Raw genomic sequence first — 19001 nt, 5'->3', positions numbered from 1 at the left:
CCCTGAGATGGGTTTCCTGTAAGCAGCAAAATGTTGGGTCCTGTTTGTGTATCCAGTCTGTTATTCTTTGTCTTTTTATTGGGGAATTGAGTCCATTGGTATTAAGAGATATTAAGGAAAAGTAATTGTTGCTTCCTATTATTTTTGTTGTTGGAGTTGGCCTTCTGTTCTTGAGTCAAACATTCTTACACACACACACACACACACACACACACACACACACACACACACTCACACACACTCACACAAAGATATACCTTTTAAAAAGTTCAAAAAGTCCTTTGGTTGGCAATATCACATCATAATATTTTTAGTATGGGGGCTGGGGAGATGGCTAAGAGGTTAAGAGCACATTGTGTTTTTGCAGAGAATCCACATTCAGTTCTTACAACCACCTGAAACTGAAGCTCCATTGGACCTAATGTGTCTGAGGTGACCTGCATTCACATATACATGTGTGTACATGCATGCATGTATGCATGCATGAGCACACACACAAACATGCACACATACAGAGGATTTAAAAGAAATAAAATAAAGGAGAAAATAGTCCTGAAAAATTCAATTTCCTGTACCACTGTATGATTATTCACTCCTGGGTGGTAGGCAGTAGATAGATTGGTATAGTAATATTAGCAATACTTTATACAACTGCCAAAACAAAATGTGCTAGAAACAGATAGACAAGTGTAGTCAATTAGGCAATTGTGGTAGAAAAATCTTCCTGCTGCAATATGTATCAATGGATAATTTAATAATACCTAGTATGGGAAAAGATGTGTGGGATTAATCCTGATGTTGCTATATTTCAGTATGCTTTTTAATTGGCCAAACAAGGATTTAAGGCTATGTAGGTTAGTATTCGACTCAGAAGCAGGAATTTCTGGTAGTTGAATGCTTAAAGTTTTTATGTCAGAGAGGTGAATATCAAATATCCTGATATAACACATTCAACCCTTGAAATTTTGATATTAAAAAGCTAATTAAGCATTGTGGTAGAGGTGAAATATATGTCTACCTAGTAAATATTCTCAGTGTTCCAGACTTTGTCTCCATTTTATTCCTAATCTCTATAAGATATGCCTGCATGTAGGTATTTATAATTTCAAAACAGGAATTCTCTTATGTTTATGGTTGTAAAGTCTGGTCAGAGATGTACATCTGAAGTATGTTGTTATTCTCCCAAATATTTAATGTCATTTGGTCATGGAGATTGAGAATCCAGGCTATCATCATCTTATGACTCTGATATGTCTTATAAATGTGTATATTTAACCACAGAATTGGAAAAATAATATGCAATGGAGTATAATTGCTTCTTAAAAGCCTTAACCTAGAAATGGGACATATCCCTTCTCTTCTATTCCATTGCCTAGACTTCAATCATACTGCTATGCTTCAGTAAAGACAAGAGAATGTGAGTTAAGCTATGTTCCTAATCAGTTTTTATTATTTCTGGAACACAGTTCCAGGGACCAGTAGTTTTGGTTGTTTGGTTTATAAGAGAATGAAATCTTAGAAGAAGTGGCTGCTTAAGTTGTTATAGGTAAGCTGAGATTTCATGTCTTCCTTAACTGGTTTAGGTTGAAGTGGACTAATAATTGTGATGGGAGTCAGGCTTTTATGCTTAGTAGGAAAATGAGATAGCCAGTAGTTCTCACTCCTATAAGCATTAACATAACTTTAGCTTAGAATATTTTGTTGAAGGTCTTATAGTATTATCAATACCAGTAAATGGATTGGCAGTTTCTCCATACTCCATATGATAATCTTTGAATTTTTTATTTTATTTCCCACATTATGACATGTGATTTGTAGCTCCAATATACATCTAAAATCTAACCTGTTTCTAGCACTTCAGTGTTGCTACCATTCTAAGCCTTTGAGCACATGAAAGTGTCATACTCACTATATATGGTCAGAATATTATATTTATTATATCCCAGGAACTGGTTTCAGGAACCCTTCAGATACCAAATTCTACATATACTCATTTTTTTTTAACATAAAATAGAAAAATACTTTGTATTCAACCTGGGTATATCCTACCATATACTTTACATTATGTCTTGTTTATTTTGGATGGCTATTACAATTTAAATTCTGTGTGCATAATTGTATTGTCTTGGGAGTGACAAGAAAAAAAAATCCTCTATAAATGTTCAGTATATGTAGTGGGTTTAATATGCTTGTCCCAGGGAGTGGCATTATTAGGAGATGGGGCCTTGTTTGAGGAAGTATTACTATGGGAGTGGGCTTTGAGAGTCTTCTAGCAGCCTTCAGATGAAGATGTAGAACTCTCAGCTCCTCCTGCACCATGCCTGCCTGGATGCTGCCATGTTCCCACCTTGATGATAATAGACTGAACCTCTGAACCTGTAAGCCAGCTCCAAATAAATGTTGTCCTTTATAAGGGTTGCCTTGGTCATGATTGAAATATTAATAGAGTATAGTTACTTAAATTTCATACCAGGGCTCTCTATGAAATTATGTGACACATATGATAATGAAATTATGATATTCAGTCCATGGCTTTTGGCTCCTGCCTATTTCTATAGCTTGATCTTTTATATTCTCCCCATTGCACTGTAGTCTAGGAAGACTAAACCTGTTTACTTTCCTCAACTCAGAAATATTCCTCTATCAGGTACATTGGTCAGCTCTTTTATATTCTTCCATGTTGTCTAGTTGTCAGTTCTTTGGAAAGTTTCCTTTGATACCCGCCTCCCTTACTGCCTGTCTAGATGAGATATTTAACCTCTGAGCTCACTCAGCATCTCAGTCTCATTTAAAACGCATTTCATGATGAAATATAATTTTCAGATCACTTACCACTTTCCATTGAGTATAAGATCTTCTGAGACAAGTGACTGCATTGTATTTATTTTTTCTCATATATTTTATTTATGATTTTTTTACAGTTTGTGTAAAAAAAGAGTTGTTTTAATCATGACGTTTTGCATATCCTTATTTTTGTACCTTTTGTGTATACAGTAAATGCTGAGCAGCAACTGAAACAAGACAGCTGCCATTGGTCTCTGTTTGTCTTCTTTCCAGATGAAGGACCTGCGGCATGAAAATGTCAACCCTTTATTGGGCTTCTTTTATGATTCGGGGATGTTTGCCATCGTGTCAGAATTTTGTTCTCGAAGGAGCCTAGAAGATATACTTACAAATGATGATGTGAAACTTGATTGGATGTTCAAATCATCACTACTGCTTGACCTCATCAAGGTTAATGGCAAACTTAGAAAAGTCCTGGATTTCCCTTGTAGATTTGAAACTTACAAAGATTTTGGTTGTTGTCTTTATTCTACTGTTTTTGGGGGTTAGGAATTTAAGATATTGAGGTGCTTTTTTCCTGTGAGTTCTTGTGATCATTTCACCTCTCCTCCTTGTCTCCCAAGTCCTGAGTCCCCACTCTTTTGTCCCCATGTGTGTTAGAGTATTGACATAAAAACTATCTGCTGTGTTCCCTCTTAACTTGGGGGGGGCATATTTCCCTCTTGTGTTTAATCACATTCCAGTTCTCTGCTTTGTGGATTTAGGGACGTAATCATTTCTAGAATCTTTTGTACTATGTAAAACCAGGTGCCTGCTTTCATTTTCTAAAAGGTTTCACAGTCTAAAAGTAGACGATGAGACTTTGCATGTCTGTATGGATGTGGAACTCTGCCCCTGGAAAACACAAATGTCCACTGATCATATAAGGTAGTGCCTCCACTGTATGTGCCATGGATGACTTCAATGGGAATTTATGGAAACGTCCATGGACAGGCTTCTGTAGAGCCAATGAACTCTATAAGATGACATAATGCTCTGTGTATGTGTATTTTAATGGAATTGGTCTGAATTATTGATTACTTGTTGAGCTGTGTACACATTAATCACAGCCTTCAGTTTTGAATCGCGACTTAAACATTATCAAGGAGGTATGGAAGGGGAAGACATTATCTCATTCTCACTTTGTAAGATGGCAACGATTAAATACCCAACACACACAGAGGCCCAGAGAGGCTTCCTGAGGCAGTCTTTATCTTACAGCATCTAGCACAGGCCTGTGATGAGTAATAGTTAAGTACTAGCTAACCTGGGAGAAATCCTGCCCATTATAGACTTGGCTTGCAAGTAATGGAGACCATAGCGGTTCTGAGAGCACAAAATGGAAATCATGGGAATACAAAGGAGTATCAGGTTTCTAAGCAGAAATAGCTCACTAAAAGGACACTTGCTATCAACAATTCGGAGATGACTTCACTAAAATACAGATGTGCAGAAGACTCAAACCCATCTGATGGAGAGTTCTTGTACATCACATTTAAATTCATGTAAAGGCTCTTAAGCAACCCTAGAGAGCAGAAATCCCTAGCTTTCTTCTTCATTTATATATTCTTTTATTTAAAAGTAGTATATTGAATTAATATTTAAAATAAAGTGCTATAAATTTATGTGGGAAAATATTGACATTTATCCAACCCTCATCTTTCATCACCTGGACACTAAGTTAAGCTACTGCTAAAAACTTGGAAACTAAACTTGAAATTCATTCCAAACTTATTTACATTATATGATATCAATTTTGTTTGTTTTTAAAATACATGCCATCACATAACTTGAAAACTCACTATTTGGTACTTACTATCTGGTTTGTAGTTATATCAATATCATCACACATGGATTGCCCTTATTCTTTGTAAGTATTGCAGAATATTACCCACAGATAAGAATGTATAATAAATCTATCTACTCCCTTACTGATATTTAGTTTATTTTCAATTGTACACCATATCAAATCAAAGCGTGTTTGCATTCTTCTTGCTCTGTTTGTGTACATTTGTGCATAAGCAAACATGCATGCTTTTTCTGAAGAATTAGAAGCCTTATAGTATACATATTTAAAATTTTTTGCAGCTCCTGTTGAATTGCCAACCTGCAAAGTCACACCAAGTTTCCACTTCTGCTGATAATGGATGAAAGATGCATTATATATGTTCAGGAAAAATAGGAATCTCCCTGTTCCTGGCAATTACATGGGGATATATCCATTTTGTGTTTGAAATGTCAGTAGATCTCCTAGTAGCACATAATTTTCAATAAACACAAGCTATGATTCTTTATCAAAGCCAAACATTTTAGAGCTAGAATGGACCTAAACATTTGTCAAAGGTTTACTTTACCTACAAATAAGAGGAAAAAGCTTGAATTCTGGGTCATAATTGCCAATGCCATTTACAACCTCAGAAATTGGCTCTAAAAGCATCAAATAGTTAAACGAGTGCCTAAATAAGTTTTGTTTTATCATCTGCAGGGGATGAAATATTTACACCACAGAGAATTTATTCACGGGAGGCTAAAGTCTCGAAACTGTGTGGTAGATGGGCGTTTTGTCCTAAAAGTGACAGATTATGGCTTTAATGACATTTTAGAAATGCTGAGACTCTCTGAAGAGGAACCTTCTGAAGAAGGTAAGCAATGAATTGTACCCTTGGATGTACACAAGGTAACTTCAAGGTTCTAATGAAACTATGCATAGAATTAAAGCCTTAGAGTAATTTCAACTCCTCACTTTTGTTGAAAAATCCAGCCTCATTTCCAAGCCAAGGAACTTGAATGAAGTCTGCATGCTGTAACCTCAGCCCAGCCTTTCTTCCCAAACAAAGCCATTGCAATAATGTTCAGTCCCTGCTGAGGCAGGATTAGGCTGTATTGTTTAGACACCCCAGCAGTCCCTGGAGAATCTTGCTGAGTGCTAGGCACACAGTAGGCACTCAATAAATACTTGTCAGATTGAATGGAGAGTAATTTAGAAGCTGGACCCCCATGAAGTATATTCTCCAATGGGATGTCACTAGAGCATATCAGTACCATGTCTTTCAGAGAGAAAGAAGCAAGGTGGCAGCCCCCTGAAAATGATGGGTAGTGTGTATGGCTTCAGAGAGAGCGACAGACTTTAAGTAAGCAGGCATGCTTGTGGCATCCATTTTGTGGTTTTGTCTTCTGTCTAGCACACCAATAGTAGCACTAAGAAATGCCTGGCAGACTCCTAAACTCATCAAAGCTAAAAGCAAAATCTGAGGTGTGGGAGAACAACAGATAACCCCCCAAAGACAGGAGGGTAGAAAATGGTGGCCTTACATGTTTTAAAACTGCCTACTTCCCTACAAGAACAATAAAAGACAGAGAGCCACATGGCCAGATAGAGAGCTGGTCTTTGAGGGCATCATATCTGCACTTCCCCAAATGTGTGCAACACTAAACTGCAGGAGTCCATTTAACTCTCCCATTCACAGATGAGAGAGCAGAGGTTCCTGAGTTACTCAAACCATACAGCAACTTCACAGCAATTCAGTTCAGGTCTTCATCCAGTCAACAAACCCCAATTTTCTCTTTCTCTGTCCATTCATGTTCTGGAGGAGTTGAAAGTCTTGAAAATCATAGTGACAACTGTGATATTTCCCCTCTCCTGCTCCCTCTTCCCCCACCCCATCCCTGACATAGCTGTGTGGTAATTACTTGTCTAATTCTAGTTTGAATGCCTACTTTGCCATTTGCTTTGCTTTACAATAGGGTGTTGGGATAAGAGCTGCAGAAATGACAGGTACTTAGCATTCTATAAAAATTAGACATCTAGAAAAGGTAAAATGTAATGCTTTCCCAGATTTCCATTTCACATTTATTTCACAGACTGGCAAAACTTTCAACCTCAGGGACATCTGATTTTAACCTGGGGAAAGGATATCTTTGTCTGTGTGGCTGTGCCTAGGTTGGTACGTATGCCTCCGTGTATGTGTGTGAGTGGCTGTGTACTGTCTACTGTCTCTGTATCTTGGTTTCTCACTCTTATTTTACTTCACTCTCCAGACTTCAGCCTATTCTTCACATACTGTACCCAGAGCGAACTTTCTAGACTGCAAATCTGATTTTGTTATAGGTGTCCCTCACTGAATGGCTTTTTATTGCCTTTAGGGTAAAGTTCAAATGTAAAGGTACATGACATATGAGTCTTCTTCGGTATGAGCTTAATAGCAACATCCTCTAGCTCTCTGATCCAGCCCTGCTGAACTCCTTCAGGTTGTTTATGTATGTCCAGCTCCCTCTGCCTTCCAGCCCTTTTACATTTGCTGTGCTTTCTGCCTGGGGTACTCATCAGCCTTTCTCTCAGCATAAGCATTTATGTGAACATAGCTAAGTTCTTCTCCTTTAGCGCTGCCGCATCCAGTGGTTTCTTATGACTCCTCATGCTCAGCTAAGCTGTTCTCTTCAAGATCTTTAAGGTCAATAAAATTCACTGTGGATTTGTACTTTGTTTGTAATACTTCATTCAGCTGTCTTTTCCCTACACCCAAACTATAATCTCTGTGGAGGTAAGAAGCAGGTTTGAGTTCATAGATTCTGGTAGAATAAATATTCATGAGGTTAGCAAATGAATGAGATGAAGTAAAATGCTGGGACTGATCTCCTTCCTTAAATGATGAGGCTTATAGGACCTTACAATTGGACAATCTTTGAAGGTCATCTGGCTCAATTTCTGCTTTGAGATTTTGGGAAAATTGAGTAAAGACAACTGACTAGGGTCAAGCTGGGATTTAAAAACCCAGGTCTCTTGACTTCCAGTTCTGTATTTGCTTTAAATGCTATATTATCATGGTTCTTCAAAATTGACTTTACTCATACAATAAAGCTCAGCATTAGTCGTGGTTGCAGCTGACACAAAAGAGACCAAAATAATTTCTTCTAGCCTTGCTGACACCCAATGTCTAATGGTAGCTAGTGGATATTTGAAAGTAAAAACAAAACATAGTCCTTGTTGCTGGCGTGCTCTCCCTGCACATTTCAAAGCATCAGAAAGGGAAACAAACAAACTGTCTGGTAAAAAACTAGGTGATTAAACAGAGTCATTATCAAATAGTACTTTCAGAAAGCACCAGTGCCTATGTCGTCAATGGCTTGTGTCTGTACTACAGTCATACAGTTGAAACTGGACAGTAATACACACACATCCCCATCTTCCAACCCATCCCCCCCTTCCTCATGTCCATTCAGTCTCTCCTTCCTCAACCCCCTCTACTTGAAATCTCACCTTCAGAGAAGGCATTCCTTTGACAAAAGGATCATTCTGTCATTTTTTGTATTTTCGTGAATTTCAGTCTTTCTAGGGAGGGAGGTACAAGAGCAAAACCACTGCCATGATTGTACTGGAGACATTCATAGAAGTACGTATTGGCTGGGAAGTCAGAAGTGTTTACTTGAAAGCCAAAGTGAGATGACAGGTACGACAGGTACAGGCAGACTGAGTCTAGAAGTTCTTGTTCTAGCCTTTTCATCATAGTTGTCCAAAATTAAGGCTGCCTTCTCTTACCTGGATTTTTACTAGCAAAACAAATAATCTCATGTTTTCTATTCACCTTCTTGCTTCATAGGAACCTGTCTTCTAGGCTCCCATCCTCATATCCTTACATTAAACATGATGCAAAGATAGCTGTCACCAGCCCTAATCCTGGCTCTAGCTTCTGTACTCCTTAGCAGCCATTCTCCAGCCTTCCTGGATGAATTCAGCTAGCTCAGATGTTTGTTAGTTTAAATCTGAAGAAATTACCCAGATTCAACTATTCTTCAACTCACAGAAATGGTGATTTTTATACAGCTCAACAACAACAGCAATAGCAACAGCAAAACCCCCAACTACTCTTTTGGCTTTCCTCTTTATATTATCAAGGCATTTACTCCAACTCCATCCTTCACAGATCCTCAGGAAGGAGGTGCCTGACCTTGTCATTTTCATTTCTATTGTAACCCCAACTCCAGTATATCTGTTTTCTGGCTCTGCTGCCATGATATACCCCCAATCAGGTCCCTTTCACATATGTGCAAGCTCTCACTGCACTTCCTAGCTGATAACCCTGACTTCAGCCCTTCTTCTTGCATCCAGCTTGTGCACATTGCCAGATTAATCTTCCCAAACAGAGTTTTCATCAAATCCCTCTTCAGCTCCAGCACCCCTACTGCCTTCTGTATTCACTCCAAAAGCCTTCATTTGGCTCTCAGGGCCTCTCACCCTCTGCCCCCATTCTTCTAGCCACCCTCCCTATCCCCACCTCATCAAGCCTTTCTCCCTTCTCATTATTCCTTACCAGAGCCCTTCTCTTCAGTCCTTCACTAATCTGCTTACCACCTTCTCACCACCCGCAATTTTCTCCTTTCTGCCTCTTGTTCTTCTGCACATACTGTTCGTGCTTCCTGCAAAGCCCTCACCTCTCAGCTCCAGAAGGTGCACCCTTGACCTTCTTAATGAGCACATTTGAGATTTAACTTTTCCAGGAAGCCTTCCTGGATTAATTAAGCTAGTTCAGATGATTGTTAGTGTAAATCTGATGAAACAATCCATATTCAAGCCTTCTTCAACTCACAGAAATTGTGATTTTTATATAGCTCAACAACAACAACAACTCCAGTTCTGCCTTTGATTTTCCCCTTTATATTATAAAAGTTGATTTCTTTATATATTAAGGTGCCTGTGATGAAATGTTCCAATGTTCTGACTGCTAAAATCTATGAAAGGGAAGATATATATATATATATATATATATATATATATTTTTTTTTTACCATGCATAGGGCCTGAAGTCAGCAGAACATAGCCATTATTCAAATTTGGTTTTTAATCAATTCATTTTCTTATACTATACAGTAGTTCTCATCACTCGCTCTCTTGTATTGATTGCAACAAGGGATGTCCATGGCTTTCTTGTCCTCTGGTCTGTGAACTCTTCTTCTGTAGAGGAAAGGTTTGATTCATACTTGGAACCATTTTTCTACATAGGGCAGTGCCTGGTACATATTATACACTCGATACATATTTGCAGAACCAGGTAAGTAGCTGTGGTACCATTTTGCTCTTCAAGGAACACAGAAGGCCTGAGCATGTTCTAATCCTTTCAGAGAAGACCCGAAGAAAGCAAATTGTAAATCCCTGAGCTCTGGCACAATCAAATTACCAGATACATATAGATCTTAGCGAGCAGCAAATCCATGGCAACCCATCTGGCAGTGCCCTGGCCTTTTCATGGAAGCCTGCCAACTGCTACTTGCAGGCTCGAGAGAGCTAGAAAGCGAGTGTCTCTACTTCTGTCGTCCTGACCCTCCCCACACCTTTATACTGTGTCTTGCTTCATGGTTGTGGGAGGTAGAGAGAGTAGTATGTTTCCTCTCTTTGTGTATAATCCCTTAGATTAATAGATTCAGTCCCTGAGGGGCTGCTCGCATGCTAGTCTGTCTAATAAAAATATAAAGCAGTTAATAAAACAGCACCCTTAGAGCCCTCTAGGGTATTGCAGATGTCAGTTAATCCTCCTTCCATTTATTAGACAATTCTTCTTTTTCAGAGCTGCTGTGGACAGCCCCCGAACTGTTAAGAGCCCCTGGGGGCATCAGGTTAGGTTCATTTGCTGGAGACGTCTATAGCTTTGCCATCATCATGCAAGAAGTGATGGTCCGGGGTGCTCCTTTCTGCATGATGGATCTGCCTGCCAAAGGTAAGCAGGAAGTGAGAGAAGGGCACGAAGGGCCCACTGTGTTCCATATCAGGCAGGCCAACCTAGACTGTCATGATTTGCTAGAAGACTGTTAACAGTCTGCTGGTCTGCAAAGAGCGAGTCTGTTTTGTGAACATAGGACTTGGAGCTAGACAGCTTTAGGCATGTGGAAGAAATTCCCTCACCCAGGAAGCTGGTCATTTTGTAAACATGGATATAAATCAGGGGCTTTAGGACCTATGTCATTTTTCTAGTCTGCACTATCCCCACGACACAATACCTCTGCTCCTCTGAGTTACTTCTTAGCACGTACTTTGATACTGATCATGATACTCTGTGATGTCAATCTTTTCCTGTAGCATGTCATAGACGTTTTTGCCTGTCTCCCATTAGAATCTATGAATACTAGGTAATATCTGTCAATGGAGAATAAAATCATTGCATGTAAGTTGTAGCAGGATAGCTGCATATTCTCAAAGTGTGAGCTTACAAGATGCTTAGTAACTACAGATGGAAAAAATACTAAGTTTATAAGGTGAAGCTCCTGGTGACATCGTCTTAACCAGATGATCAAGGTTACCATCACCTTTAACAAGACATATCTATATCATATAGCCCTGATACTATGCACTAAGACAAGTATCCCACCTTTCTACTCTTTTGTACTAAGGAAAGTATATCACTTTTGTTGTGTGCTGTTCTTGACAAAAACAACAACAAAAACCAAAGAAAAATACAACCTTACTCTAATCACTAGAGAACTTTAGGTAAATCCTAGTTGAAGAATTCTACAAAATAACCAACCAGTACCTGGGCATAGTGGCACAATCCTGTAATCCTTGTATTTGAGAGACTGAGGCAGGGGGATGGCAAGTTCCATGCCTGTGTGGACTATACAAATAAATAAATAACTGGTCAGTTCGTATCAAGTGTATCTAAATCATGAAAGACAGGAAAAGAAGACAGTTTGGGAGAGACTAAGACACAACAATTGCCTTCAGAAAAAAAGATGTGGAACAGAAAAAAAATACATTAGAGAGAACACTGATGAAATCCAAGGAAGGGCTGTAGTAATAGTATTATGCAAATGCCAATGTCTCTGGGATGCCTGACTCGCCAGCAAGAAAGACACCACAATAGGATCCTTCTGCACAGGTTTATTGGGAGAGCATTGACTGTGTAGGCGAAAGACCCCGAGCCCTGGGCCTCTCACTCTTATATACTATCAGTTCTCATCCACTCACAGCAGGCCACATCACCTCACCAGGTACGCAGCTTCAGCTAATCAGGGCAGCAGGGGCATATCTCCACCAAAATGGCTTCGCCAGTAACCTGGTACACCTGCGCAGCTCTCACGATGTTTGTGGTTTATATGAGGAAGTCAGGTGCAAGTCATACGACTTAGCTGCAGTCCCTGGCGCCTTTGGAACTGCTGCCACACCCGCTCCCCACAAATCTCTTCAATTCTCATTTGTGTTAACATTACAGTAAGCCCAGTGGGAAGTATGCAGGCAATCACTGATGTACAATGATAACTTTTCTGCAAGCCTAAATTTATCTCAAAGTAAAAGGTTCTTAAGATGTAGGAAATGTTACTAAATTATATAGCTGTGTTTTGCCTCAGACAGCATTCCTTATCACACCTTTGTTTAAAGCCCTCCAACCTTTCTTCACCTCCCTCTAGATGAAGCTCCTCATGTGCCATGATGACCCTTCATATTCCATCTCCTTCCTGCCTCTCTGAGTTTATCTCTTGTCACTTCTAGTATTCTAGTTAGTGCCTTGAGAGTCCATGGTTCCCCCAGCACTGTGCTTTTTCCTGAGCCATTCATAATACCTAGAATTCCCTCATTTCCTCTCCAACTGACCTCGTCAAACTCTTGTCACCAACTCTGGAAATTCTCCTTTGACTTGTTCAGTGTGCATTAGGTATCCCCCATCTGTCATTATCTGTAGCTATTTGTTCCAGCTAAAGCATCTGTAATAGTTTTCCTTGCTTATCTCCTTGGACTGTGAAATCCTCAAGGAAATGTGCCATGCTGGGCCTTAGCAGAGAATGGGCCCAGTCAACTGCATGTGTTCTGACAAAAAGTGGACTTACTGGAAAAGTCTTTTTTCAAGAGGTTCATTGCTACAGAATCTATGGCACTGAAAGCCCCATTATGGGCTTCTCTGATTTAAAGGAACCAAAGCTGTGGTGTACAAGGAGCTGTTAAATGAAAAGACAGAGCAGAATGCCTTCCATCATGTGTTAGGATATGCAGCAGCACTATTGAAGTGGTACAGCCAATGCAGAGGTAGACAGAGCAGTCAAAGTTTGGTTGTCAATGTAGACGTTAAAAGTTGGGGGGACTGTTGAAAAGGAGATCAGGAATGAGCAGTAATTCCGAATGGAGGCCACAATAAATAGCTTGGATTTTATTCTCTTGGCAATAGAAGTCAAGAAGGGATATTGAATAAGAAAGTGACATGGCCAGATACATATTTTTAGAATGATTTGGAGAATCCAGAGTGCCTCCAGCTGATGAAATAGACAAATTAGTTTGAGGCCCAGTATGAGTTGATGGGAACATTGAGAACTAAGGATTTTCTTCTATTTATACAGAGTTTTCTGCTCTTGAAAGAACAAAACAAACAAAACAATTTAGTTTGTATAAACCAAGCCTTTGGCTAATAAAGACTTAGTCTATACAGGGTTCTATAATCTTGCACTTGAGACCTGAAGCATTTGAAAGCAGGGCAGTGGAATTAGTGGAGATTGCTTGAGTTCTGACCTAAACTCTGTTCACTACCCACAGGACTTTTGGTAAGTTCCATACTCTGTGTGTTCCAGTTTTACCATCTACAGAAAGAATCTGAATGTTTACCTCATCCATTTGTGCTGAGCATACAATAAAACAACACATGCCAAGTGCACATTCCATAGCTTGGCATATGATAAGTGGCATTTATTGATCAACACCCATGATTTTTCACTGTTATTCTCAATTCCCTTTGTTTAGTGATTATCCAGCACCCAATGCATAGATCTTGGCTGGATATAGCCTTACAGAGAAGGTTCAATGTCTTTGTTCTGGTAATTGTGAGGTTGAGGTGACTTGGGGACATTGAAGCTGCAGTATTGGAAGTGGCCTCAGATAAACTACATCTATAACTTAGCAGAAGCTGAATAACATGGTAATTCAATTATACTAAGATTCCAATTGATCTGTTTTTCAAGCCTTTCTCAAAAGTTTGACACAGCCTTTTCGGAGATGTAGTCAACATTAAAGCCACCTAAGGAGAAACCAAAGAGAAGGTCTCTTCATATTTTCTCCTGGCAAATCCCTCTCTAGGCCGAAACTCATGGTTCATAAACTTTTCTCTTTTGTGCCTTGTCAGAAATCATAGACAGACTTAAAATGCCTCCCCCTGTGTACAGACCTGTGGTTTCTCCTGAGTATGCCCCTGCAGAATGTCTCCAGCTCATGAAACAGTGCTGGGCTGAGGCGTCAGAACAGCGACCAACTTTTGATGAAATATTTAACCAGGTAAGTCTATTAGCATAATCACTGTTCAGTAGTTGGCCTCTCTGAGACTATACTCACTGAGTCCTTATATTGTGGAAGGGGCTTCCTTCCATAAGGGGTAAAGGACATCCCACTTTCAAAAGCAGCCCAGGACTGGCTTTGAGGTCTTTAAGCCTATAAGATCACCACTACATCCTCTATAAGCCCAATGTTGAGTTCTGGTGCTCTTCTGTGCCCGGCTGACTTTTCTGAGCCATCCAAAACTTGCCGTGATCAGCCTCTCAATGATGTAATCAAAGTGCCAGTCATTTGTAAGGACTAGCATTGGAACTGTTGCCCATGAGTATCATGGGCACATGCTGTTCTCACATAACTATATTTCTATAAAAGTCTTTAGAGAATGCTGATGTGGACACTATTTAAAATCTAAATTTTAGATGATTCCTGCTTGTTTTTGTAGACTCCGAGAAACAGTAGAAGATTTCTTAGGTTCCCTGAGAGCTACTGAAAAAAAAAATGGGTTCATAAAAAGTGATAACTCCTTTCCTTAAGATAGTGCATTTCTAAAGAGTCTGAGCTAGGAAGAGGGTGGAAGGAAAGACAGAGTTTCTCTGTTACTGCATACACTTTAAACTCTGTTCACTTGCCCACTACAGAAATTGTGGGTGTCCCCCATGAGTGCTATGTCAGCTCTGGAAGCCTGGCTAGAGTCCAGCACTGAGCTGTTTTATGACTGGCAGGTATCTGAGGCGGAAAAGAGAAAGACTTTGACTGAAAGCCTGAAAGGGTCCTGCTTTTGAAATCATCCATGTCCTCCAGCTAACAATACTTCCATTAGTCTGGCTGGAGTTCTTGAGGACACTCTAACAGGTGTTCAATGGTATGGAAAAAGCAAAGGACCGTGAAGGTCACATTTCTAAAAACTTATCATGAGGCAGGAGGAAAAACCATTTGTCCTTGTGTTGATGCTGAAGATGTTATTTCAGAAGGCAGCAGAGAAGTAGCTGATAGACAGGAGGAGTGCCCCTCATGCGACTTTCAAACAAAACATTACTGGGGCTCCCTTCACTAAAATGCTTTACTGGAAGTTTATTCTGTCTGATGACAAGAGTAAGCTCCTTCTTATTGCATCTAATATACCTTAATTGCACAGAGATGAATCAACTTCTCTAAGTGCGGCTATAGGGGGAGCTCAGGGGATTCAAACTGGCTGATGGATCTTGGTGGACGGCACAGAGTTCAGAAGGAGCCTCCTACTGTCCACTTTGGGACAAGGAGTTCTATGCAGAGCATTTGTGGCCATGTGGTATGAAGTTTGTTGGGCAGACCCTTTAATGTCTTCTCAATAAAGCCACTGCCAATCTTTACTGGTTATGACCATGATAACTAAAGTACCATGGAGGAAGCTACCCATTCATGAGTCAAATGCTTATGTTAATAAGCTCTTCATAAATGCACAAGGTCCCAAGAGGGTATATTGGACATTCACACCAAGCAGCTACCTATTAGGAATCAGAGAAACTGAATATCTACGTGACTCTGACTGATATGAAAGACAGGTACTAGATGGAACCATTTAGTGTTAGATCCCATGATATGAAGTAGAGGACCATCTCTCTATGTTATATTTTGAACACTCTAAGTAGTCAAGACCCTCTTTGAAGACACTGTATCATTTGAGGATAAGGGTGATTTCATGGGTTGAAAACTTGCATGATTCCCAGCATCCACAATAGAGTCTGGGTTTGGTGACTGTAGATGGGATGGATCCCCAGGTGGGGCAGTCTCTGGATGGCCTTTCCTTCAGTCTCTGCTTCACACTTTGTCTCCATATTTCCTCCTGTGAGTATTTTGTTCTCCCTTCTAAGAAGCACTGAAGCATCCTCTCTTTGGTCTTCCCTCTTCTTGGGCTTCCTATGGTTTGTGAATTGAATCTTGGGTATTCCAAGCGTCTGGGCTAATATCCACTTATCAGTGAGTGCATGCTGTGTGTGTTCTTTTGTGACTGGGTTACCTCAGTCATTTGCCTGCGAATTTCATGAAATTATTGTTTTTAATAGCTGAATAGTATTCCATTGTGTAAATGTACCACATTTTCTGTATTCATTCCTCTGTTGAGGGACTTCTAGGTTGTTTCGAGATTAATATAGCTGTCTCCTGGGAGGCTCTGCCAGAGCCTGACAAATAGAGAGGTAGATGCTCACAGCCAACCATGGACTGAGCATGGAGTCCCTGATGGAAGAGTTGGAGAAAGGACTGAAGGAGCTGAGGGAGTTTGCAGCCCTGTGGGGGGAAGCTTGTGCTGAGACTTGAAAGAACCAGAAAAATTGGGGGAGCTTCTTTGGGGCTAGGGGTGGAAAGTGCTCTGTAATTGCACCAGGGTGACAATAAGACTGGGTGTTGACCTCTCTTATTTATATCTTGGCTCATTTCTCCTGGTGTGACACTTCAGAGGAAAAAGATAGTTACTCTATCATTACTGAGTTTGGATCCCAAGCTCATAGGCTCATAGGCTCTTCTTTCTCCTTTACTTTCAGTTTAAAACTTTCAACAAAGGGAAAAAGACTAATATTATTGATTCTATGCTTCGGATGTTGGAGCAGTATTCTAGCAACTTGGAAGATTTGATCCGGGAACGGACTGAAGAACTGGAAATTGAAAAACAGAAAACGGAAAAGCTTCTAACACAGATGCTACCACTGTATGTGCGAACGCCCGAGGAGTGTGAATGCTTGTCACAGTGTGCTCCATTTTAAAACAGAAGAAAAAGTTACTCACCAACTAACTGCTCCCTCCCCCTGTCCTTCACCCTCTCTATTCCCACTGGCTTTGAGTCACACCTTCAAATCAAAGTAGAATTGGAAAGCCAGGAAGCAGAGCATGCATCCTAATTCCTTTCTTCCTGTGGAACATGATGGTCATTTCAGCTTTGGCATCGGACATGATTTTTCTATATGTCATTTTGTGACATAGCCAAGAAGGTGGCCAATTTAAAACAAAACAAAACAGACAGCTTTTTGAGTTCCTATAGGAAAGAAGCAGGACTGTTTTTTTTCCAGGGGACATTCTCTCTTATCTGTGGCTAGAATTTCCATTTCCTCCCCAAGTAGTAGCATGCTTGTTAATGAGATCATTGTTGAACTAGACTCATGGAAAACTTACCACCTGGGAACATTTCCCAAAGAAAGAGGGCAACATAGAAGTCCCAGGAACTGAAGGAATTCTATGGGGATAGAGACCAAATCATTCTTTTTTAGTACCCAACTCAGCACCTGAAGTGTGTGTGTGTATGTATGTATGTATATATATATATATATATGTGTGTGTGTGTGTGTAATTTGTTGAATAAGTGAGTTTTTTAATGCTCTATCTAGATGAGACTTTCTCCTTATGTAGCTGACAGTGATTTTTAGAGAATTTGTCTTTAGTGTGTGGCACATAAGGAGTCTAATCTCTTCTTAGGAGTACCTATTTCTCCTTTTCAGATCAGTTGCTGAATCCCTCAAGAAGGGCTGTACAGTTGAACCTGAGGGATTTGACTTAGTCACCTTGTACTTCAGTGACATTGTGGGCTTCACCACCATCTCAGCCATGAGTGAGCCCATTGAAGTGGTGGACCTTCTGAATGACCTGTACACACTCTTTGATGCCATCATTGGCAGTCATGATGTCTATAAAGTAGGTTAATTAGCAAACTAGTGCTTTCTAGCATGAAACTTTTTACATGGGATTTATCTATGTGGGTTCTAAAATTGAAGGTTGTGGTTTTATAGAATGTTGTCTTTTAGGAAAGATTTCTCTTGAAATGTTTTCTACAATTATGACTAAGAAGAGGTTAAGATGGGGAGACTTACTGCAGTTCATTGGATAAATCTGAACAACATAGCAAGTATTGTGCTGGTTAATGAAAAGTATAAAAATATTGGCAATTTTCTCATAGTTGATGGTTGCTACAGAGTACATCTTGGTAAAGTTTGTGTTGATATGATACATATTATGAAAATTTTTATCTTCTCCTTAGGTATTGTATTTAGACAAGAAGGAACATAGCATTATATCAGAGTACTCTTACAAATGTGACTTTTGGGAATTGATACAGGGTAACCCAAAGTACACCTATTGATCTGAAGTTTGAGGAAATATCCATTTACCATATCCCTTCCCTCCAGCCTAGTTATATTCTATTTTAAAAAATAACCAAAGTTTGCAGAATATGAGATGACAGCTGACTCCTTTCATCCTTTTTTGGTACTATGATTCTTTACTATTATTCTTTGTACATGGTGTATTTATTATCTCTAGGTACAAAATGACTAAAAATATCACAGTTCTGTAGAGACATTTCCGTGTTGTTAAAAACATGGATACTCATTATGTTGGAAGAAAAAGATGCCTCAGGTATCCCGTTAGATAACTCTTCTGTCCCAGGAACCACAGAAAAGCTTCATTTATTGGATCCTTCGCAGTAGTCTCAAATGGTTCACCTCTCAAATCACATTGGGCAATGTATTTATCTCAGATTAGACAGGTAGAGACACTTACAGCTAAACTATGCAATCTAAATAGGGTTCAGAAATAGACATCATACCTGTCAATCAGCAGGAGCTACAAACTAATCAAGAGTTGCACATGGAAACCACTGTGGAGGAAAAATCTATGGAATCAGGCTACCTGTCTTAACTTGTTGAACTCAAGAAGCCTGAAGAGAAAAACAAATCACTGAAAGCTAATTCAGTTGAAACTAAAATCAAAGATGATTCAGTATGGGCAGTAACACAGCCACTAGTTTAATCAATCCAGCTGATTCTGCTCAGGCAATCATTGGGGGTCCTGGGGATGAAGCCATTAGCTATTTTGGTACTTCTTGGCTGCAATACAGAGTTAGCCGGCTGCTTTTAAGATGGAACAGGGCTGTCTGAATCCAAAAATGGAATCTAAATTTTCATGCTTGTTTATTAAC

The 19001-nt window shown here is 39.7% G+C and overlaps 1 protein-coding gene across 1 annotated transcript in view; it reads left to right on the top strand.

Moving 5' to 3' along the window:
• The window catches only part of Gucy2f (guanylate cyclase 2F, retinal), an 85677-nt gene that overhangs the window by 52873 nt on the left and 13803 nt on the right, over positions 1 to 19001 (top strand). Inside the window, exons 8-13 of the mRNA XM_021153636.1 lie at positions 3058 to 3234; positions 5309 to 5465; positions 10383 to 10532; positions 13914 to 14062; positions 16579 to 16742; positions 17527 to 17719. Coding sequence (XP_021009295.1) covers positions 3058 to 3234; positions 5309 to 5465; positions 10383 to 10532; positions 13914 to 14062; positions 16579 to 16742; positions 17527 to 17719 — 990 coding nt within the window. The remainder of the gene's footprint in view (positions 1 to 3057; positions 3235 to 5308; positions 5466 to 10382; positions 10533 to 13913; positions 14063 to 16578; positions 16743 to 17526; positions 17720 to 19001) is intronic.

This window comes from Mus caroli, chromosome X (genome assembly GCF_900094665.2).
Source record: "Mus caroli chromosome X, CAROLI_EIJ_v1.1, whole genome shotgun sequence".
Classification (NCBI taxonomy): Eukaryota; Metazoa; Chordata; class Mammalia; order Rodentia; family Muridae; genus Mus; species Mus caroli.
The sequence above is the reverse complement of the archived record's forward strand: the minus strand, read 5'-3'. Positions and strand labels throughout refer to the sequence as shown.